This window comes from Podarcis filfolensis (assembly GCF_964270895.1).
Source record: "Podarcis filfolensis genome assembly, chromosome: 8".
Taxonomy (NCBI): domain Eukaryota; kingdom Metazoa; phylum Chordata; class Lepidosauria; order Squamata; family Lacertidae; genus Podarcis; species Podarcis filfolensis.
This window is the reverse complement of record NC_139611.1, coordinates 57,909,714-57,932,917: the sequence shown is the minus strand read 5'-3', so window position 1 is coordinate 57,932,917 and position 23,204 is coordinate 57,909,714. Positions and strand designations below refer to the sequence as shown.

General features: G+C 49.7%; 1 protein-coding gene across 2 annotated transcripts; it reads left to right on the top strand.

The window, feature by feature from the left end:
* The first annotated feature begins 493 nt into the window (after positions 1–493).
* Positions 494–21,785, top strand: TRIT1 (tRNA isopentenyltransferase 1). Of its 2 annotated transcripts, XM_083625280.1 has the most exons (11): positions 494–1,096; positions 6,707–6,847; positions 8,614–8,712; positions 10,568–10,722; positions 13,344–13,486; positions 13,947–14,062; positions 14,427–14,535; positions 15,102–15,179; positions 16,754–16,863; positions 19,237–19,363; positions 21,382–21,785. In XM_083625280.1, the coding sequence occupies exons 1-11, from the start codon at positions 968–970 to the stop codon at positions 21,546–21,548; spliced, it is 1,374 nt and encodes a 457-aa protein (XP_083481406.1). In that variant the 5' UTR covers positions 494–967; the 3' UTR covers positions 21,549–21,785. The 2 variants fall into 2 exon arrangements, with proteins under 2 accessions (XP_083481406.1, XP_083481407.1); XM_083625281.1 differs by lacking the exons at positions 494–1,096; positions 6,707–6,847 and having other exon boundaries at positions 6,945–8,712; positions 13,947–14,058; positions 14,423–14,535.
* Positions 21,786–23,204: the final 1,419 nt, after the last annotated feature.

Here is a 23,204-nt window from a genome sequence, read left to right as displayed (position 1 = left end):
ACTGTAGTCACAGTGAATCCTTCCTTTGCAAACGGTGTTAGCTTCTCCCCCCCCCCCCCATTAATGCATCTGAGAGGAGAGCCGGTGTGGATTGATGGTTAGCGTGTCAGGCTAGGACTTGGGAGATCAGGGTTCAAATCCCCACTCAGCCATGAGGCTCCTTGGGTGACCTTGGAGCAGTGGAACTATGTGCATCAGAACAGTGGGCTGGATCAAGCTAAAGGAGGCCCACCTTGGCCAGCATCCCGTTCTCAGTGCTCAAGATGCCTCAATGGGAAGCCTGCAAGCAGGAGCCAAGCACAAGAGCGCTCTTCACCTTCCAGCACCCGTGGCTTCATTTACTGCCTCCTCTGAGAAAACGGTGGGATTTTAAAAATGAAATAAACAAGGGTTTTGCAAACTTGGATATCCAGCTCTTTTTGGACTGCAAGTCCTATCATCCTCAGATAGCAGGGCCTGTGGTCAGGGATTATGGGAAATGTTGTCTTGAGACCCAAACTGTGGAAACCCTGAAATAAACAGCCCGTTAGCCTCGACCACACAAGAAGACGCTTGTGCTGCTGCAGGCTATCAGAGAAGCGGCGCCCTGGACGCTGGGAATGTGCAGAGTAGTAGTATTTTTGCAAAAGGAGCGCCCGTTTTTGCTGCTTTACGGAGGGGGACGCACATTCGCGGCCCTCCAGATCTTCCTGCTCCCCTCGGCAGGACCAGCGGCGATGGCCACGGATGCTCTCTGCATGCGCTGGGCCGGCTTGCCGCGAGGGAGGCGGGCACGGCGAAGGCACAGGCAGCAGCTGGTTGGGGCCCGGCAGGCGGGCGTCCCGGCCCCCTCGGCCGCGGCCCCGCCTCCTCGCGGCCTGCTTCTTCCTCCTCCTCCGGCTACCGCAAAGCGGCCGAGGCCTTGCAGCGCATGGCGAATTAGCCGCCCGCCTCGCTCGCCCGCCCGCCAGCCAGCCAGCCAGCCACAATGGCGTCTGCCGCGCGGCCGCTGCCCCTGGTGGTGATCCTGGGCGCGACGGGCACCGGCAAATCCCGCCTGGCGCTGCAGCTGGGCCGCCGCCTCGGCGGGGAGATCATCAGCGCCGACTCCATGCAGGTAGGTAGGTAGGGAGGGAGGCAGGCAGGCAGGCAACAGAGGGAAGTAGACCCCGTCCCTGCCTGGTACTAATTGGGAGGCGAGGGGATCAGCAAGAAGGAAGCGCCTCTGGTGGCAAGGGAAGAGGGGAGGCAGGGCTTAGCCTCGGAAACTCTTTTCTGTGCCAGGACTGAACCCTGGGTCAGCAGCATTGCGATCCTTGGATGAAGGGATGTTATGACAGATAGATAGATAGATAAATTCTAATCTATCTATCTGTCTATCTATCTGTCATGTGTAGTAATGGAGAGAGTGCTTCTGAGCATGCATGGAATGTGAAGGCCTGCACTGGCTCATAATGCCAAGCATCACCTGCAGATTAAGTTGGGCTGAAGAGGTAAAGAGTTGTCATAGTAGGGAATTTGGGGCACTGGTGACCTTTGCCCCCAGTATCACATGCCAACAGGGCACAAACCCGCCTGGGCCCTGAGATTTTTGCGGGAGGCCCTTCTCTCAGTTTGGTGGGGAAAGATCCTTCTCAGTGGCTGCTCTGTGACTTTGAAACTACCTTCGTACAGAAGTTAGACTGTGTTGATTAAGAGCCGCTTCCAATCAACCAGAGGTCTGGCACCTTCATTATACAGCTTCCAAAGGATGCTGAAGACACACCTCTTTACTCTGGCTTTTGACACACCAGCTGGTGAGCCTTAGGGATGGGCTGTAGATTTGTGCAAGAGTGGACTAAGACAGTAAACTCTTCTTCAGTTCTTTGCACTTCCATAGTTTTGCCTTCTCCTTTTACATTTATGTCTGTCAATAACGGGGTCAGGGGGAAGGTTCCCCATCCCTACCTTGTACACGATGTCGTCTATAAGCTGGAGCATCTGGTAACATGGTCAGGTGAAATTTGCATATCTGCAAACTTGAAAATGTCAAAGTTTATCTCTCTGCTAATTTATAATTTCCATTAAACAGTTATTGTTCACTGAGAGAGACTGTAACCATGAACCTTCTTCAGGCATTGCAGTTAGGGCAGAGTAAACATGGTGGGGAGAGGGCAGTGAGGCTCAGCACATTAACTCTGCCCGGATCACTATTCTATTGTCTTCCAACTCCCTATGCTCTCATCTGCACACACACACAAAAAACCCTCCATTACCCTGATACTCCCCCTGTGCCTGCCAAACTTGCTGTTGAGTTTTCTTTACAGGTGATGCAGAAAATGATAAAGAAAGTCCTCACTCACTCCACACAAATAACAAAAACACGGTCACTATTGGTCAATTTTTAATGATGCTGGGGTTTTTAATAGCAAAAAATGGAAATTGGGCACAAGAAAAAGGAAACATGACACATGTACACCTCTAGAAAAAAATCGGCTCATAGTTTGTTAGAAGAGGGTCATGCAATGGCAGAGAGGCAGGTGGTAGTGGAGGAGAAGCAAAGCCAGGATAGGTCAGGAAAAGAGAGAGCTAAATCTGCTTTAAGTTTTCTTCCTCTGATCTACTTTGTTTTGCTCTGATAATGTGTTCACGTCTTGCAGGAAAACACACCCTGTAAATTGCAGAAGCCATCCTGTGTGCTAGCCATATCTGCCCCCTGCCCCAGGAGCCTCGAAGTTACACAGCAGAGCACAAGCCTGCCCCACACAAAGGAGGCCTCATCCTGTTCTCAGCTCTGACACCCACATCATGAATGGACAGGCACCCTTTGCACATCATGTGCTTGGCTGGGTTTCCTGTGGAGGCTCCTTCTGACTTGCATTTTTCTCCGGGGACCTCTCAGAGCAGCCCTGGCAGATGCTGCCTGTTGTGCCCTGCCAGTGGCACCAGAGCCCTTTGTGCAAGGCCAGTTTCAGGGACTATAACACTAAAGAGATCTGTGTTGGTGAGAATGAATGCTGGGGCAAAGGCCTGTCGGTGGGACAATGGCGCTCTTTGGAAGAACTGCCTTGGTGGGTGTGGCAGAGAGCTGGCTGGCTTGTCCTTGCCAACTTCTCTTTCAGCCAGGGTAGATGGGGAGGGAAGGGGTCACGAACACGACAACAGTGATGAAACAGGAGCAGCTGTTCCCCAAAATCTTTTGTAAATTATCAATGAATCCCTTTTCTCTCCCCTGTTTTACTTGCCTAACATAAATTGCAAGCTCTATGAACACGATGGGGCTGCCCCAGTGCGGTGCCCAGTGCTCCACAACTGGGGATTGCTTAAACCTCATGCAGTTTCCTCCCTTGTGTCCTAGGGAGTCTCTTGTAGCTGAACTCATTCTTCTTCAGACTAAATTCTGGTTAACAACTGTGTTTTAGCTGATAAAAGGGGGGAGCTCAAAATGTACACAGGGTGTAGGGTTGTGCCAATCTTGGACATAGTCTGGATCCAGAATGAGCATAATATAACTGTCTCTTCAATAGGGATGGAAGGTTCTGTCAATGTTGGTCCTTTCAATTTCTCTTTATTCCAGTCATGAATTCAGTTCTCCACATTGCTGCAGCAATTTGTAAAAAGTCTTGGGTATTTTAGTGTGGATTTCTTGGAATAAACACAAAACCTCCTAATGCAGTGCATTTTTTCCACGGATATATCCATTTTTATGCACTTTCCCCTAGTACATGTATGCACTACATGCATTTTTGTAAACATTCTTTAGTGAACTACATTGCAAAATTGGGATAAGAGCAAATTTTGATGGAGGGCTGCATTTCGGTTCTCATGTTGTTTCGGAAAGTGCAAATTTGCGGGATTCAGCTTCAAATGCAATCTGAATGGCATTTATCCCCCACCCTCTACATCTCCAGCATCATTCCTCCCCCTCCCACATTGTCCTCTTATTGCTGATGTTTGGGAGCTCAAACTCCCGGCTGCCTTGTGCACGAAATGCCTACTGGCTTGCCCTGATGACATGCACAAATAGCGGCTTAAAAGTAAGCCTGCCTTATTAGGTTCTATTATAAGGGCCTCTAATCTGCTGCGGGAATGTAAAGCCTTTTCCGAAAGGGGCTGTCCGGCCAGCCCTCTGAAGTGGCTCTCCCTTTCTTTGCTTTGCTGTGTCTGGCTGCCCAGAGGTGCCTTCCTGCTTGCCTTTGCCTTCCTCCGTTCCTCTCCCTGCTCACTGTACCTGTTTGATCACCACAGTGAGAGTGGGTAGGACACCAAGCTCTCTGACAGACCCTGACCCACAATGGCACTCCCAAGCTCAGATAAGCACAACTTAATTGTGGTTCCTCAATGGTGAGGGACTCTATACATGCTCAGGATCGCCATGTTTGTGCTTGCGGTGTTCTGAGGCTTGCGACTATTTCTAGGGCACACCCTCAGACATTGTAGGGGAGCATACCAGGTCTCAGACAATTGCACCAGAAAGAGATTGTGAAAACAATTGTGGGTTTGGGGTGCCTTCCTGCTCATCTGTGTGGCTTGTGGCTCTGTCTGCAGACTCAACTCCAAATCGAACACAGGGGCCACATGCCTCTTTTTCTGGGTCTGCCCCACCAAGCACCCAAGAAGATACTGTTTTGACATGGTCAGAGGGAGAAAAGGAGAGCTGTGTTGCCCGAACGGTGAACTTTGGGTCTTAAGCAGGGCAGGCTGACCCGGGCAAGCCGTGCTGTGTTGAAGTACTGGGTCATTAGGGCACATGTAAACTCATCATGAGCAGCAGTGCCAAGTCTTGCAGCTTGTGCTGTGATTGTCTCCAGTGTTGGTGCATCCCCCACTTGTGATGTCAAGAGACCCCCCCCCCCCCCGCAGACAAAGATTTGACAGAGGAAATGTGGCTTCAGGCATTTCATAGTTTCTAGTGAGTCAAACCTCCTGCCGTGCAGGATTCACAACAAAAGCATCCCTGACAGATGGCCATCCAACCCTCCAGTGAAGGATCGTCCGCCAACTTCTGAGGGAGTCAGTTCCACTGCTGGACAGCTCTTACTGTCGGAAAGTTCTTCTTAATGCTTAGGAAGGGATCTCCTTTCTTGTGATTTGAATTCGTGGGTTCAGGGCCTGCCCTCTGGAGCAGCAGAAAACAAGCTTGCTTCTTTCTTCCTCTCTGGTTTCTCAGCCTGCAGAGCTTCTCTGCTTGCTTGCAAACAGCTCAGAGCCCAGCCAGTGTGCCCCATGGCCAGGGATGATGGGAGTTGGTGTCCAACATCTGGAGGGACCCAGGGGTTGCTCACCCCAGGATTAGGTCATAGGTGATGATTTTTCTCTTGGCACTTCCTGCCACGTTGCCTTCCTTTCTTGCCACCCCAGGTGCCTCCGGACTGTTTTCCCCATTTTACGGCCCAGTGTCATCTTCTCTGACTGCCAGTAGCTCTCAAGGGTCTTGGGCGTAAGAACACAAGAAGTTCCTGGCTGCTGGATCAAGGCAAAGGGAGCTCCTCTAGTCCAGCATCCTGTTTGCATGGTGGCCAGCTAGATGACTGCAGCTGTGCTTTCCCCACTTCTGACTCCCAGCAGCTGGTATACAGAGAGATACTGCCTCCAACAGTGAAGATGCAACATTGCTATCATGGCTTGCAGCTGTTGGGAGGTCCGTTGCCTATCACTTATTATTATTTTATTTTAGAGGTGTAGGCAAGTGACCTGCTGCCACCTTCTGTAAGTGTGTGCTGTGCTCCCCTAGGAACCCAGCCCTTCCTTCCTTCCTTCCTTCCTTCCTTCCTTCCTTCCTTCCTTCCTTCCTTCCAGTGGACCACAGTCCATTCTGTCCAGGAGCATCAGGAACCAGCCCAAAGACCCTGAAATCTTACTAACACATGAAGTCTGGTTCACAACCTGCATCTGGGCTGTGCCACTTCAGATTTCACATGAAGAAATGCTTCTCTGTAGGTACATGCAGGTTACCCCGCCCCTTGCAACGCACACCTCCCCAGTCATTGACCTCCAACTCCACGCACCTGCCTACAGAGAAGCAGCAAGTCAGGGGGCTGGCTTGGCTGGCTTCCTTCTTCCTGACATGCTAGTTTCCTGTGAAATGGATGTTTTATATTGGGGAGCCTTCAGCCCTGGGTGACCTGCAGCTCTGCAGTGGGATGGTCCAAACAGCAGCTGACCACCCCTTCTGTGAGAACTATTTACCATACTTTTCTGTGTATAACATGCCCCCATGTATAACATGCCCCCTATTTTGGGGAATTTAAAATTAAGAAAATGGGGGGGGGAAGATTCCCCCAAAGTTGTTGAGCTTTTTGGGGGAGGATTGCCCAGAATTACTGAGCTTTTTTGTAGAGCTTTTTTTGGGGGGGAGCAGAGCAAATCGCCCGCCCAATTGCCGTAGCAACAGCCAATCAACAACAGCCCTTGCCGCAGCCACCAGTAACAATCTCCAATTCGCAGCAGCAACCAATCCCACGTCCCCACAATGCACAGCCCATGTATAAGATGACCCCTAATTTTGAACATGATTTTTGAATTTAAAAAAAAACATAGTCTTATACACAGAAAAGTACGGTATTTTTTAAAACTTACTAGTCACTTCTTTTTTCTTTTCTTTTTTAGCAAAAGCAGCTTACAATAAGCAAGCAAACATTTGCACTGAAACCAGTATAAAACAAAACGGGGGGATCTTATTTTATCTATAAAACTAAGCCCAAAGTGAGTGTGAAAGTCTGCATGTCCCTTTCTTTCCCTCTCTCAGGTGTACCAAGGCCTGGACATCATCACCAACAAAGCCTCTCCTCAGGAGCAGCGGCTGTGCAGGCATCACATGATCAGCTTTGTGGACCCCTTGGTCACCAACTACACCGTGATAGACTTCCGCAACAAGGCCACAGCCCTCATATCCTTTCATAGGGGGAGTGTCTTTCTGGGGCGTGTGGCATCTGGGGTGTAGTACAGGACAGCGATTAGGGGGTATCATCTGCCTTTGAGCAGGCAAGCGGAATTGGGGAACAATGAGATGTGAGGGGCTGATAATGGATGTAAGAGAACGAAAAGGAAAAAGCTGGAAAATGCTCATTTCCAGCTGAGATGGGCAGCTAATAGTCTGTGCCCTTCCTGGTGGATTCTTGTTAGGATTCTGTGAATCAGGGAAGTCAGCAGAGGAGGCAGAAATGCCTTTGATGAACCATTTGTGGCCGGAAGCAGGATCTAGTAGGAAGGAGGTTGTAGAAAGATCTAACATCAGTATATACTGTCTGGTACAAATTGAAAAGTGAACTAAGTCACGCTAAGTCACCACTGACCTTGATCTTTTATAATGCAATACCAAGAGATCATGAGTCATGCTTTGTTTCTGGTCTAGACCAGCTGAGAAACTATGGAGAGAGAATGCCAAAATTACATGACCAGGAAGTTCTGGGAGATGAAATCTGCATATTCTAATACTTACAAATAAAAAATAACACTAATTAAGAAACACTAATTAAGCACTTAAAAAAGAAGTTTGGAAAATGACAGAAGCATTTAATGCATGCCTTTAGTAGTAGAGGAATCTCAGTCGGATGGTATGAAATATTATTAAATCTAGACCAGACTGACTTTAAATTTGAAGAAGGATGGCAAGAATGATTCAGTTACTAAGAAGGAATGGACCTGGTTATATAAGAATGCAAAAAAAAAAAGTTATCTCAATCACATTGAAGGAAAATGCCCATTAAATGCCCTTCAGATGATATCTTGTACCTGCTCTCCTGAAGAAGTAGAGATTACAAGAGCATAATTGTGGAAGATTGTGAAATATGGGAGCAGGTATTATACATGTATTTTGGACCTGCCCCAAGGTTAGAACTCTTTGGCAGGAAATATTGGAGATAACAGAGGAAATTAGGAGTATATAAAGTAAGCTAGGGTGGTCTGTTTGAAAGAAATAATGGATGGAAGTAGATTTAGAACTTACAGTAGCCTTCTTGGCTGCAGTTAGATTGGTGATTTTAAAATAAATGGAAATCTGAGAGCACACAGTTGTGCTGTGCACTTCCAGCTTCAACTGCCTGCTGTTCTTGTCCCAGTCTTGCTGATGGTACAGACTCTGCTCTGCCTGCACTCTTCTGAATACCACTTGCTGGGAAAACACAGGAGGGGAGAGGGCTCTTGTGCTCAGGTCCTGCTTTGGGTACTTCCCATTGGGGCATCTGATTGGCCACCATGAGAGCAGGATGCAGGACTAGGTGGGCCACTGACCTGATCCCACAGGGCTCTTCTTCTGTTCTTATGCCCATGCAAAAGCACCATCGTTTTTAGAGATGCAGAGGCTGGCACAAAGGTGCCAGCAAGTACCATGAGCAGCTGAGGACGACGAAGGCAGCTGCACTGAATGCAGGGAGCACAGAGAGGCTCACTGGCCTGTGTGAGGAGGAGAGGGCTCAAAAGACAAAGTGTGACTTTAGTTGTCAGGAATCTGCCATGCTCTGTTGCAAGGAATGTTCAATGCCTGCAGCTCAGAGATACAGCGTAGCTCATAGCCTCTGCTCTCAGGGCGGCCCTTGAGGGCAAGGCAAATTGCCCAATTGTCCTCAGGGCTGCCTTTTTTCCTTGTTAAATGCAGCACTTGTTTTTCCTGGGGTTGTTCCTTGCCATTCTCACTTGTAATCCTCAATGGCCTACATTGAAGACATCTTTGCTTGCAAGAAGATCCCCATTGTGGTCGGAGGGACCAACTATTACATCGAGTCCCTGCTCTGGAAGATTCTGATTGACACCAAGGTATTTGTGGCTTCTTCTGCTGGCCCTGGGTTCAGGGGTTGATGCCACGCTCAGCAACAGCAGCAGGGGCTTTTTCAATAAGATGAGGGGTATCGGATGGTGTGGATGGAAGTGTGCTCGGTAAAATGATCACTTTACAGAAGGGCTTCTGGTCCACTCTTGGGGCCTTGCTGAGCAGCACATTTGAGACGAGAGAGGATTTTCACCAAGTGTCCTTCGGCTCTCAGATATTTGGCTTACTTGCTTGAGCCATTTATTCCACAAGCACCTTCTTGCAGGGCATTCTGTCATCAGCATGCTGTGGCCTCTTGATGGGAGTTTTGACCCTTTCTGTTTTATTTTTGTAACATGCCCCCAGGTCCTATAAAATCTGCAATTGCAGAATGATTTGCAAAATCCCTCCATTTTCTTGAATTCTTGCAGAATTCTGTGACTGCAGAATAACAAAATACTGATGCTGCAGTTCATTCTCCTCCAATGCAAGTTTTACCCCAGATTCTCCTATCTTAAATAAGCGCTTTGTTCATTTGCTTGTGAGCCAATCAAATGTTCATTATTCATTCAGCTGCTCATAATACTTTCTGATTGCTGATGTTAAGCTCCTTTGTGAGCCTGTTGCTCAACTTCTGTCACAAGAAGAGGATGCAAGCTTCCAAGTCGCATAGACATTTTTGACAGCTCCATGTATTTAGAGAGATTTGCAAGGCCATGAGTGGTATTCAGTTAAGTCCTACTCAGAGCAGACCCATTTGGGAAAGGCCATAGCTCAGTGGTAGAGAGTCTGCCTTGCAAGCAGAAGGTCCCAGGTTCAATCCTGGGCACCTCCAGTAGGGTTGAGAGAGAGTCCTGCCTGAAATCCTGGAGAACCACTGCCAGTCAGGGTAGTCGATACTGAGCTAGATGGACCAAAGGTCTGACTCAGGATAAGGCAGAGTCTTATGTTCCCAATGAAATTCATGTTGGGTGCAACTCAGCTTGTAGAAAGGTGTTCGCATGGTTTTTAAACAGATAGAGCATGGGACCTCCAGATTCCCAGACTATCCCTGTACCTTTAACCTCTATGTTGACCTCTCTGTCCTTTAAAGTTTAGACTGATAATCTTAGGTTGCATCCTGTTTACAACTTCCTCCTCCTGCTCACACTTCCTCTGGACCTTGAGGCATGAGGTCATCTTGGATGTATTTTCTGAGAACAAAGGAGCAAGTAGGGCTTATTTATTTCTCCCTAGTTAGTTAGGAAAGAATTCTATAGTACTTCCTTGAATAAACTAGGCATTCTTTTTTCATACCAAGTCTCCTCTTGAATGCCTTTCAGTTATAAAGGAGTGCTCCAAGTAAGGATTCATTTCACTCAAGTTAACTTCAGCTATTGCATACCAGCTCTATATGCTAACAATCAGCTTGAGTTAGTCGTGTCCGTTAACTTCACTGGGACAGTCCTGAGTAGGACCACTGCTTTTTTTCTGGGGGGACTCAGGGGTATGCATACCCCTAAACATTTTGTGAATCTAAGTTTGGCCTCATTGAGGGGCAGTATTTCAGTATGAGCAGGAAAATGAGAATACCCCTAAACATATATTTTTTTTAGAAAAAAAGCACAGTAGGAGCAACCTTGGAAACCATCCCATGCTGGTGAAATTCTCTCACCTGGCTCTGGGGGCCCCTTTTGCCCAGCTGTTGGCCCTTCAGCAGGACAGCCTGCTAATCCCTGAGGTGGGCGTAAGGAAGGGCCCTTTCCTTTTGGGTCAGCTGGCCCCCCTTGCCAAGAGTGGGAGGGCACCCCTTGCAAGCTGCAGGTTACCTGGTTCTATAGTGACGTTCAGAAGCTTTGGTGAACATGGTTTATAATCTTGCAGGAGGTGGCCAGGAGTTCAGGCTCGGCAGAGGGGACTATGGATCGGAAAATGGAGCTGGAGAAACTGGATGGCAAAGAGCTCCATCGCCGACTAAGCCAGGTGGACCCCAGAATGGCAGCCAAACTGCACCCCCATGATAAGCGCAAGATGGCCAGGTCTGTTTCTCCAGCTGGTAGCCACAGTTGCCAGGTAGACTTCGTTACCCCCTTCACCTGGTCACCTGTGGTCAGTGCAAAAGGGTGACTAACGGGCAGCTTTCTGTAAGAATGTAGCATCAGAAAGGCCTGCTGGTTGATACCCAAAGGTCCGTTTCGCATTCTGTTCCCCAAACTGGTCAGTCAAAGGCCTCTGGGAAGCCCTTGCCCTCCACTGATGCTTTTCCCCAGCTTCTCTTATTCCCAGGTACACTGCCTCTGAGCATGGAGGCTCTGTTTCCTTGTTGCTATTAATAGCCATTTTAATCACGTATCTTATTCACTACGCCATGCAAGCCCGCAGCAATTATGTGCTTTGTGTTAATCCCTTGGTGCCTGCAAAAAAACCAGAGAGTTGCACACTCTGCTTTACATGTCTCCTCTCCTTTACAGGCTCTGGGGTTGAGCCTAAGTGGGAATCCCAGCTACGCTCTCCCTGCCTGCACAGCCGTGACCACAAAGCCAGCTGTGGGGTTCTGCACTCTTCCTGCTTGGCCTATTGCGAATGCTCTTTCTTTTTTTACAGTCAGTTCTTCCTTCCCTGGTTGCAGAGCCTCCTCCCTCCAGGGCTTCAAGCAGGCTGCCCTGGAGGTGAACTGCTTCCCCTCCCCTCCTGCCTTTTTGTTTCATGCACTGCAAAGCAGCCGCTGCACACACACACCCCTTCCCGCGCCCCCTGCCAGCTGCTCTGCTCTTCTGCTGGTGTTGGCTGATGCTTTTCACTTCAGCAAGAGAGAAAGCCACCTTTCCGGCTGGACTGCGTGCCGCAGCTCTGTGGGAAATGGGGCAGTGACGAGCCTCAGCTTGCCGCCTTAGCCGGACCTGCCCTGCCGTGCCCTGCCTGGGAGCCAGGCAGAGAGACACCCACCCCGTTCACATGGATCAGGGGTGTGTCTGGGATGGGGCTGAGCCAGAGCCGTCCTGCCTAGCCCCGGGACTTCTTGGCTGGCTGGCTGGCTGGCTGGTTGCTGGGGATGATTTTCTCCTGAGAATTTGGGAGAGCGGGGTGGAGCCGCCTTCCTCTTGCCTTACAAACAGCACAGAATCAAGGACTGGGGCTGTTTTATGCATGAGGCCCGAGTGACTTCTTTGTTCCCAGTTCCTTTTTTATTACAACAGCCTGAGTAAGGAACGGAAGTTTACATGCATATCCCAAATGAGCCTTGAGCTACCCTACGTTAGGGCTAGGCCACCCCCTGGAGACTGTCCCCTGTGAGATGCCAGAGCACACACACTCTCTGTCTTGTGCAATAGGCCACACTTTAGGATCAGGGAACGTGGGGAAGACGTTGCACCCTGTGCTCACCCCAAACGTCACACATCCACAACACCCACCATCAGAAGGCTGTACAGCCTGTCTTGTGAGCTGCCCTGTGATCTTCAGATGAAGGACAGTATGTTAATTTAATAATTATTATTATTAAAGGCAAGATTCTTCACTCATCTTCGTGTCTGGGCCCAGCACTTAGCTTTTTGCCCAGCTGGGAACTAGGAGCTAATATCAATGTCGACACAAACGCTGGGAATTTCACCGTAGCCGCTAAAGGCATCTCTGGTGACTTCACAAAAAGCTGGCTGGCTGTTCTGCTCCCTACGTTGGGGGTGGGGGAAGGCAGCAGCATCCGGCTGATTGAGATATCATGTTACTGGCCTGCTGGCCTCTGGCAGCAGTTTTTGTGTGGGCTCCTTGGGGCTTGTGTCACGTTGGACTGCCTTCCTTGGCGGTCTTGCTGTTCATGGTAATACCTGGTTTTTTATGTGAGTCCTGTTGCATGAACACTTGTCCACCAAGCTGCCTTCAGGGGTAGCAGTGTTCTCCATTGCTACAGCTCCAAAAAGCACCCCCCTGACTTGGGTACTGTGCTGCCTGTCTGAGAGGAAGGCAGTCGTGTGAACCCAGAAGGAGAATGGAGCTGAGTTGCTCCTCAGCTGAAAGGTGCTGCCTGCCCTTCTCCAGCAAAGGAGTTTGCATCTTTGAGAGAAGCTGTATGCATCCTAGGTGCCTTGTGGATTCCTGGGGCTCACAGTGGCCTGCTCAGCTAGCTTCCTTCTTCCCAGTGGTTGAGCACTTGATGCCCTCCAGATGTGGCTGGACTTCAGCTCCTGTCATCCCTGGCTAGCGTGGTCACTGGTCAGAGCAGATGGAAGCTGCATGCCAGCAACATCCGCAAGGGCCTCAGGGTCCCCCCCCCCCGGGCTCCCACATTAAGCCAGCAGGTGGGGAATTTGTGCCCCCCCCCGCTGTTGCTGCCTGCAGTTCCCATCATCTCTGTTCAGTGGCCATGCTGGCTGGGGCTGGTGGGAGTTGGAGTCCCACAACCTGCAAAGGCCTGCAGGTTTCCCTTCCTAGCAATTGTCAGGATTGGCTGTGGCCAACAGGAAAGTAATGCTCTAAAGACAGATTTTTGCACGTTCAAAAGCATCTCACTTGTGCCAGATGGATGGGGGGGGGGGATTTCTGCCTCATGGCAGTCCTGTCTAAGTCAGCCATGCCTGTCCCCCACCAGGCATGAAGCTTGAGGGAGGGAGGCCAAATGCTCTTCTGCCCACTCAACCTGCCTGCCTGTCTTTTTTGCCTGCAGGAGTTTGCAAGTGTTTGAAAAAACGGGCATCCCCCACAGCGAGCTACTGCAGCAGCAGCAGCAGGAAGAAGGGGGAGGGCCGCTGAGCGGCCCCCTGAAGTACCCCAACCCTTGCATCCTCTGGCTACATGCAGAGCAGGCAGGTAAAAAAGAGGGAGGGACTAAAGGCCACAGCCCTTTGACTGAGTATTTCTTCCTGCTTTGCCTACACCTGTCCTCCACCCCTTGGGCAGTGGTGAAAATGTTGCTTTTCTGATCCTTTCACAAGGCCCACTTAATCTGCATGCAAAATGTGAATATTCCAGGCTTTTGCATAGTATGCTTTTTTAAAAAATTACCTGGTCCATTTCAGGGGTTGGAGAGGTGGGCCACTTCCCCAGCCCCCAGCAAATTCCAAACCAACCAGATTATTCCAGAGAACGAATGGAGGAAATAGCAATGCTGCTTCCCTCTCACCCTCTGAGATCAGGTGGATGATGTGGCTTGGTGCCCTGTGTGACCTGATTTTGCCCGTGGCATCCAGAGCGATATTTCCCAACCTGTTCCATGGGGTGGGGCGTGCCTTTGCGTGGCTGTATCCTTAACCTTCTGGGTACTCATCAGTTCTAGAAGAACGGCTGGACCAGCGGGTGGATGCGATGCTGGAGGCTGGGCTGCTGGGAGAGCTGCGGAACTTCCACCAGCGATATAACCAGGAGAGGGTAGATGAGAACAGGCGAGTTTCTTCCCATCTCCCCCCACAGCCCGCCTTGCCACTTCCTGTCCTGGCATTCATCCACCCAGGATGGGGATAGAGGTCAGAGGCTGGGACTCTGTGTGGTTTCAGGATGCCGGCGGAGGGGGGGGGGGGAGTGGCAGAGAGCACCAAGCACCCATGTAGCAGTTTTCTTCTTCTGAAGTGCTGTGACTTGATCTGAAATGCACCCTGTGCATGGCTCATAATGGCTGGAACGGATGTGCTTGTCGCCTGACAGACTGGCCAGCCTGGATCTCAGCCCCCAGTGTACAGAGGGGCTTGTGGTGTTTTGCAGTTGGAGAACAGGCTGACCTGCCTGCTTTCCCCCCTTCTTCTGCCTCAGCCAGGATTATCAGCACGGTATTTTCCAGTCCATCGGCTTCAAGGAATTCCACCAGTTCCTGATTGCAGAGGGCAAGTGCTCAGAGGAGATGAGCCAGCAGCTCCTGAACCAAGGTGGGGACCAGGCTGGCAGGAATGGGGCTGCTCTTGCTGCAGGGAAGGGATGGGCAATGTTTTTCAACATTTGGCCAGCGAGTTTTGGGTTTCACGGCCATACATTTTGGATTTATGTATTGCGGATGGAACAAACGTTCTGCTGCTTTTCAAAACCCTACTTTGCATCTGTAGGGAACTGTTTTATACCAGGTCAGACCCTTGGCCCATCTAGGTCAGTGTAGCTATCACTGAGAAAAAATCAGAGAAGAATAATTGGACTTCTAGAAAAGAATTCCCAGCTCCTGTGTGGCATGGGCAAGATTCTTTGAGGGAAGTGGCTGGCAGCTGGGCTGGTGTGAAGCTGGTTTGAATTTGCAGTGTAAACGCTGCCTTGCAGTTTCAGACTCTTTGCGGGAGGGTGGTTCTTTTGGTGTTTTCTCCTCCCCAGTCTTGCTGAGAAGGATCTGTCCTTTGCCCCCTTGGGGCATCAGTTCTTGCAGTATTTGAGCACGTCCCCTTTCCCAGGCTTGCTCCCTGCCCAGGGTCCTTGTCCTCTGTGACCTCTCCCCTTTTTATGATTTTAGGAATCCAGGCCCTGAAGATAGTGACCAAAAGGTACGCCCGGAAGCAGAACAAGTGGGTCCGGAACCGCTTCCTGAGACGTAAGTCCTTCTTTCCTGCCTCCATTCTCTCCCGCCGTTTTGCTCTCTGCCGGCTGTCCTCCCCTCCCTCCATTTCCTGTTTCTGCCTCCTTGAAGTCTTTGCATTTCCCCCTCTTCCCTTGGCTCCTCATTGGGGCCAATGCTCACCCGGATTCCTCTGCCCTCACCTCAAAAACAGCCAGTGCTCAGTTTTGTGAAAATCTTCTGTTCCTTTGAGCATGTGCAGAGTGCCTTCTCCTCAAAGTGACATAGCCCTCACCCACAACCTACTCAAGAGGGTGTGGCTTTTCTTTCTGATTCCAGCCCTGCCTTTGATCTGATCCACTTCCCTGTCTCTCCCTATGCAGGCTGGGCCTGAGGCCATACCTAGGCCTGTGAATTGTAAGCAGAGTATGAATTGTGAAGCAACTTGTTCCCTGTCAGTCACCGGCCAGGCAGAGAGAGAGAAATGTGTTGGGACCCTCCGCAGACACCCCCCACACCCACACACTGTGCCCCCCCATTGAATCATCCTGGAGTGAAAGACAGGGTGGGCGGGGGGGGAGAGACAGCTGCCCTTCCCGATCCGATTGGCTCCTTCCTGGCTAGCTGCACAGCCTCCTCTGGCTGGGAGCCAACCGGACTTCCCTCCCTTCGCTCCAGGCTTGGAGGAGAGCCAAGATTGACAGCTGGGAGCCGAGCACTTGTTGAAAGGTCCTTGGGAGGTTTGCGAGGCAGGGTGAGGGGGGCAGGGGTGGGGAGGAGCCCTCAAGAAACCCAAGAAGGGAGGAGGGACAAGAAGAGGCTTTGGGTCGATGGCCCAGTCTTTTCCCGGCACAGGTGCAGCGCAGCCCGCGCTCCCTCTCCAGCCAAAAAGCCGACAGGTGCTCCCTGGGCTGGTGGTTTTTGTGGTCAGGGCATTAAGAGGCATCACCTGCTTAGGTTTTGGCACTTGGGAAGCCTTTTGTCTCATCTGGTGCCACTGAGCTTGCCCAGCCAGCTGGCAGTTGGACCTCAGAAGGGCAGGAGCTGGAGGGGGGAAACCAGGAGGAGTTTTTGGCTGGAGGCATCCTGCAGGAGGTGAAGGTAGTAAGTGGGGAGTGGGGTGGGCTGCCACACCCCCGGATTTCTCAGGCGGGCATTTGAGACTGCAGGCCCCATGGTACGAATTTGATGCAGGATTTGGAATGCCTACAGCAGAAGTTGTTTTGAAAAGAACAAGTTTCTAGATCTCATGGAAGAAGGCACAATGGTTTGCATTTTGCTTTAAATTGGGGTGCTGGGGGGTCCTTTTCTTTTCTGGGCAACATTCCAAGGGCCAGACTTCAGTGGTGGGTGGGGCCCTTGGTACCCATGTGGTGGTTTCCCCCCTTCCAAAAGATGCTTGACCACTCTCCTTTCCTTGAGCTTATGAAGACCCCTTAAAGGAATAATGTGAAGTTGTCCTCTCTGTTGCTCAGCCTTCTGCTTTTATCCCAGGCAGGGTGGGAGCAAATGGACCTCTGCCAGACTGGCAAATGGGGTGGGCAGGCTGCTGACCCTCACTGCTGCCTTCCCTCCACCCACCCCCCGATTTCTTACCTTGGTCTCTCTAGGACCCGGCCCAAACGTACCCCCTGTTTATGGCTTGGAAGTCTCGGATCTCTCTCAGTGGGAGGAGAAAGTGCTGGAACCTGCCGTGCAGATCGTGGAGAGCTTTGTCCAGGTACCTGGTAGTCAAGGGAGCTAGAAACAGCATTTAAAAATGTGAAGGACCCTTTTTCAAATCAACAGAGACTCAATGCTAGGAAAGTGGAAGCCACCTTTATGCTGAGTCAGCTCCCTGGTTTCTGTAGCCTAGTCTTGTCTGCTCTGACTGGCAGTTGCACTCTTAAGGCCAGAGGATGAGAGAGATGCCTTTTTGCAGGACCTTGCCTGACCCAAACTCTGGGGAAGCCGTCTCTTAAGAGTGGGGCTTGGAGCTCTGTGGAGAACCTCCATGCAGCTGAGGAGGACCTGCAGGAACCCACAGAAGCCTCAAGGCAGCCAGAAGTGCCTCATCTCATGATTATGGATCAGTTTAGATGGCAGGGGGTTGGGCTAGATGACCTGTTGGGTTCCTTGCAAATCTACAATTCTGAGTTACAGTGAACTGCAGCTGCCATTTCAGTGCCCAGTTGCCCAGTTTGGAGAGAGCCTTTGGGAATTCTTTGCAATCTGGTTTTTTGCCTCCTGAATCATTTGGTGTCATCCACAGACTTGGCCACCTCACAGCTCACCCCTAACTCTATAGATCATTAATGAAGAAATGAAAGATCCTAGGCCCCCTTGGAGGGACCTCACCTCTCCTACCTCTTTGAGAACTACCCATTTATTCTTATACCTGTGTTTTAACCATGGACAGATCCAGTAAAGGGCCTGTCTTCTTACCTCATGCAAACTGCTAAGTTTTCTCAGGAGCCTTTGCTGAGGTGTTTTTCCTTCTGTCCATGGAGGGGGCTGCATGTGCTGATGTGGGCAGACCCAAGTGCTCTCCCCTCCGAATGTCCCCTTGCTGCTGCTGAAAACCTTATTTCTGCTAAGCAAAGAAAGAAAATAACTAGCTGCTGACATTCTGTCTGGCTTCTTCCTTCACCTGTACAGTATGGACTTTTCCAGGCTGAGAACCTTCAGCTCACATGCATCCTAGATGAGCTCTGATTGTATTTTTTTTAATCACCCCCAAGTGTTCTGCAGAGATTTGACCCTTTTGCCCTTCCGTTTCAGCTTCCTTCTTACCAGTTCTCTCATTTTCAAGAAGTTTCCTCTTTTGTGACTGTGGCAATCGTCCACTTCCACTTTATGCTGGCTTTGGTAGCGCTCTGGCTACTGTTTCCATTCGGTTCAACAGCATGTCTCGCACAAGGTCCCGGGTGCTGGGTTCAATTCCTCATGGCACTTCTACAGACCCCTGTCTGAAATCCTCAAGAGTGACTGCCAGTCTAGACGATTTTGAGCTGGTTGACCAGTGGTCTGACTCTGCATAAGGCAGTTTATTATGTGACTTGAAACATGCATTTGCCCATTTTATATGAGGGTACATAAATTTGCAAATAAATTGAAAGCAGGTGTCCAGGGGTTGTCACACCTTAATGTGACCAAGGAATACCATCCAGGCTAGGGCTGCAGGGAGGCAGTGCAGATAGCAGCCAGCTTCTGGCTCCATTCTGTTCTATGGGGAAAGTAAACAGGCTACCGGCAAAAAATAGGATTACCAGGGGCAGGCATCACCTCTTGGCCCTGGGTTACCCACAGGGACTCCACAGGGCATGTGTGCAATGTAGCCTTCACCAAGCTGGTGCCCTCGGGATGTTTTCCACTGCAGCTTTCATCAGCCCCAGACAGCGCTGGAAGTTGTAGTCTGAAACATCTGGAAGGCACCGGATTGACAAAAGAAACCTGTGGCATCTTGAGTTCCTTCAGGGGTTCCTCTCTCTCTCTCTTTCCACACACATATCCAGCCTGGTATTTTGCTAAAGAAGAGAGTGAGGCCTCTTGAGCTCCTGCAGAGTCCAGTTTAGTTCACATGTAATGAGTTCCACTGACCATCTTTCCCCATATCTGGAACTGAGTTGTGGGGAAGCTTCACAGGGTGAGAAGAGGCCTGGCTTGCTTAAGTTCTGAAGCCAGGGGCCCGCCTGCCTTTTAAGGAATGGAGGGGCAGCCTCTCTGTCACCCTCTTCATTTTCTGGACCATTTTTCTAACCAGTGGTTCCCAAAGTAGATGGCACCACCTCCTGGGGGGTTGTGGGATTCCCTAGACGGGGTGCTAAGAGGCAAGGGGTGTAAATGACTATTAGGCTTTGAAAAGCTAGTATCACGGGACCAAGTCCATTAATTCTGTTAAATTAATTAAACTAAATGCTTTTGATTCGGTTTTGAACAAATGCACCATTAAATGGTTCCTGATTTGTATTTTACCGTGTGGTTTCCTTCCTTAGTGGGTCGTGCAAACTGCTATTCTGAGCAATGCTTTTTAAAGGGCAGGGTAGGGGCAGCAGGGGATGAGTCTGAGGGGATGGCTGGCAACCACTGGTCCAAAATGTCATTTCCTCGCAAGGGGCGGCAGCCACCAGCCGAGCCCATCACGATGGCAGACGAGGCAGGGGAAGCCCAGGAGGGCAAGCGGAGGCGGCACATGTGTGAGCTGTGCAGCAGAGTCATCATCGGGGACAGAGAGTGGAAAGGTGAAGGATTGCGCTTGCAGGAGGTTTTGGGTGGGGGGAGGGGGAAATCGTGGCTGGGGGATGGGGTGGGAATGGGAAGGGAGCAAAAGGAACAAAGCTCTCCCAGTTCCCTGGAACAAAGCCCTGCTCCCCGCCCCCTGCCCCCAAAATTTCCTCAACCTCTTCCTGCCTGCCGGAGTGATCAGCTCCTGGAGGGCTGTTTACAGTATTCTTATAAAAGGAGCCACTTTACAAGGGGGTGGGGAGAATCATAAACCCTTCCAGGAGCCGCCATCTGTCATTTTATCCTCCTCTCCCATCTCCCCCTCGCCCCCCGAACTTTCCACTACTGTAGCTGTAAAAGCAGTTGCCTCCTCGGGCAAAGGGATCTTGAACCCAGCAATCGCATGCAAGGCAGGAGTGATCTGCTTCCGTATTAAATGTGGGGTGCGGGGAGAGAAATTAGCATTTCTTCAGGGAGAAACGGTATTTCCACCTGCTTAGAACAGCAGGAACCTTGCCATTGAAGGTGAAAGGGATGTGCTTGGATTTTCTTGTCTGAGCTTGGCCTTCTCCAGGCGTTTTGGACTACGACTCCCATCAGCCTCAGCCAGTGGGGCTATGTGATGCTGGGGCTGATGGGAGTGGTAGTCTAAAACATCTGGAAGGCTGTCTGTAATTCAGTCCTTTATGAATGCAGCGGGAAGAGTTGAAAGTTTTTTTTTTAGTGCAGCCGAAACAAAGAAGCCAAAGGCTTGTTTAGAAGGTAATGTCTGAAAGATATATTTTTAAATGGGAGTCTGTTGTGGTTTGCACATGCCTCCAACTGGCTTGGTAGTGATATGATGGCATCAATCACTTCAAATCATGGTTCTCTTAAAGAACCTTCTTTTTAGAAAGATTTAAATATATGTATATAGACACATGCCTCCCTACAAGAAGAAAACTGGCTCATGAGATGAGAACTGGCTGTGTTAGAACATTTCTACCTTTATTTGCAGGGATCATTTCCAAAAGTGAAAACCATCTGGAAATGTCCTCCCCACCTGCTGTTTTACAATTCCCTCTACCAGCCCAGGAGTCTACTACCTTATTTCCGTGTGTGTTCATAGGCCAGCCTAGAGCTGATAAACCCCTGAGGCCAGGCATAGGCAAACTCGGCCCTCCAGATATTTTGGGACTACAACCCCCATCATCCCTTGCTAACAGGACCAGTAGTTAGGGATGATGGGAATTGTAGCCTCAAAACATCTGGAGGGCTGAGTTTGCCTATGCCTGCCTGAGGCAGTAGGTGGAAGTGGTGGAATCCTGACATTTACCGTCTCAGATTGCCAGATTGAGTATGCAATGCTGTCTTTAATGGCCCCTTGTGTTTACTAGATGCTTATTACATGAAGGAATATTACTTGGAACCTTTTTTTTTTATTTTAAAAAGGCAGCCTCTGCAGTCTGAAGTGACACTCTCAAGAATCACCTAACTCTTCAGGTAGAAAATGCCATTCTTGAATGCTGCCCCATGTTAAAACAAAAACAAAAAACCTTCCTGCAAGTAAAGACAGACTAGGACCCCAGGCCTCTTTGTTCTGTGCCAGTTTTCTTCTTGCAAGGAGTTTTGTGTTTTTGTGTGTGTATGTTTTAAGTTGGAGAGCATTCAAAAATACAGTGGGACTTTTAGCTCAGGATTCCTCTGTTATCTCAGAGCTACCTGTGGCAGATGTGTAGACCAGGCCAAAATCATGCTTGACCTTTACTGGACAGTGCCCAGTGTATCCACACGATCATAGATTTAGAATAGAATTGAAATACAGGATGGAACTTCTGGTTAGCACTTTGCTTGGAGGATTTGGATGAAAGACTCTCAGACCACACCAATTTATCTGTAGTTTCCACCATGAAAGGTACAAAACACATTCAGTGTGCGGAACGAGCGTGTGTTTATAATAAACAGTATTGTATTCTTATTTTTGCAATATTATATAAAAGCAGCACTGTTCATGGTCTTGTTTCCAAAATGATCTCCTGTTAACCTGTGTTGGCAGAGCACATGAAATCCAAAGGCCACCGTTTTCACCAGAAGAAGCAGCAACAGCAGCGACACCTGACCTCAGATCCCCTTTCCACAAAGCACCATGAAGAAAGTGCCATGACTGGTGGGAACGAGAGAGAGGAGGAGAAGGACGGGAGCGTGGAAGCCTGTGAAATGTAGACTCCATCTTTGGGAACCAGGTTGTTGGTGGGAACGCTGGCCCGGAAGGCAGGATCCTACCTTCACCAAGGATCTCTCATCTAAAAAATGCCGAGTCGCCTTTCTCCAGAGATGGACGGTTCCATTTTATGCAAATAATCGAGTTGATCCAGGCATGAATGCCGGCGTGCTGCTCTACCTCCTGACTATTTTTTTATTTATATAAAAAGATAAAGGCTATATTTTTAAACATTCCAATACAGTGACTTTTTATTATTGGACCAGCGTGTCTGCAAAGATCCACTGGGCATCCTCTTGGGGAATAGAGGAAGAAGACATGCGAGGAAACTGACTGCTGCAAAACATCCCCAATCATTTTAAGCTGCTTCACCTTCTCAGATTTTATTCCATCTGTTTTTAACAGGGAAATGTCACCATAAGGCAAGGTTCCCCAGTAACTTCGGGGTTGCTGCTAACCTGTTCTCCCTCCAGATGTAGCTTGACTCCAGCACCCATCATCCTTGGCCATTGGCCATGCTGGTTGCGGCTCATGGGAATTGTAGTCCAACAATATTTGGAGGACACCAGGTTGGCAAAGGCTGACTTAAAGGGTTTGAATGTGCCCCCATGAACTGAAACAAACACAAGCATAGCTACAAGCTTCTGTAGTCAGTGTGTATTTCTCATTTAGTTGTATCTTTTTGTAGCATTGCATGTGGAAACAGCTTTCCTAAGTAACTGCAAAATACTTTTTTGGTGGGGAGGGGACCGTCACCTCCTCTGTTCATCTCATACAAGTTGAACACATAAACAGAGCCTTTTTGGGGATGATTTTTTGAAGGGTTTTCTTGGTACTACTCAGAATTTTTCCATAGCTGGAAGCTTACACAGCTGATGATGTTCCTCCCACAAAGTGTGTGCAGATCTTGGAGGGTATTTCATGTTTGGGCCTGACATCTGAATACCCTGTTGTGGTACTTGACTAGTATCTGAACTGGGTTCTGGATGGATTGGTGAAAATTGCTTGATCCACCTGTATCTGCAACTTTAAAATGCAATTCCCTTTCTTCTGGCCCTCTCCTCCAAACCCTCTGGCTGTAAAGGGAGATAAATCTTAGCCTGTGATAGGATTCCTTCTATGTGGGTTTTTCTGACTTTAAAAACCATGGTTCCCAAACTTTTTTGGGCCACTGCCCCTGTGGTTCCATAAACCCATCCCCAGTGCCTCCCACCCAGTGCTATTTTTCTAGAAAAAGGGGGGCCAGAATGCCTTCCTTGTTCCATTTGGCAATGGTGCCCACCTGAGAGGTGCTGGAACTGAATTCCGGTGAGTTCCAGCTAGGAAAAAACCCTGCCCCTACCCTATAAAAGGTAAAGGTAAAGGACCCCTGATCGTTAAATCCAGTCGCGACTCTGGGGTTGCAGCGCTCATCTCGCTTTACTGGCCAAGGGAGCCGACGTTTGTCCGCAGTCAGTTTTTCCAGGTCATGTGGCCAGCATGACTAAGCCGCTTCTGGCGAAACCAGAGCAGTGCACAGAAACGCTGTTTACCTTCCCGCCGGAGCGGTACCTATTTATCTACTTGAACTTTGACGTGCTTTCGAACTGCTAGGTTGGCAGGAGCTGGGACTGAGCAATGGGAGCTCACCCCTTCACAGGGGTTCAAACCGCTGACCT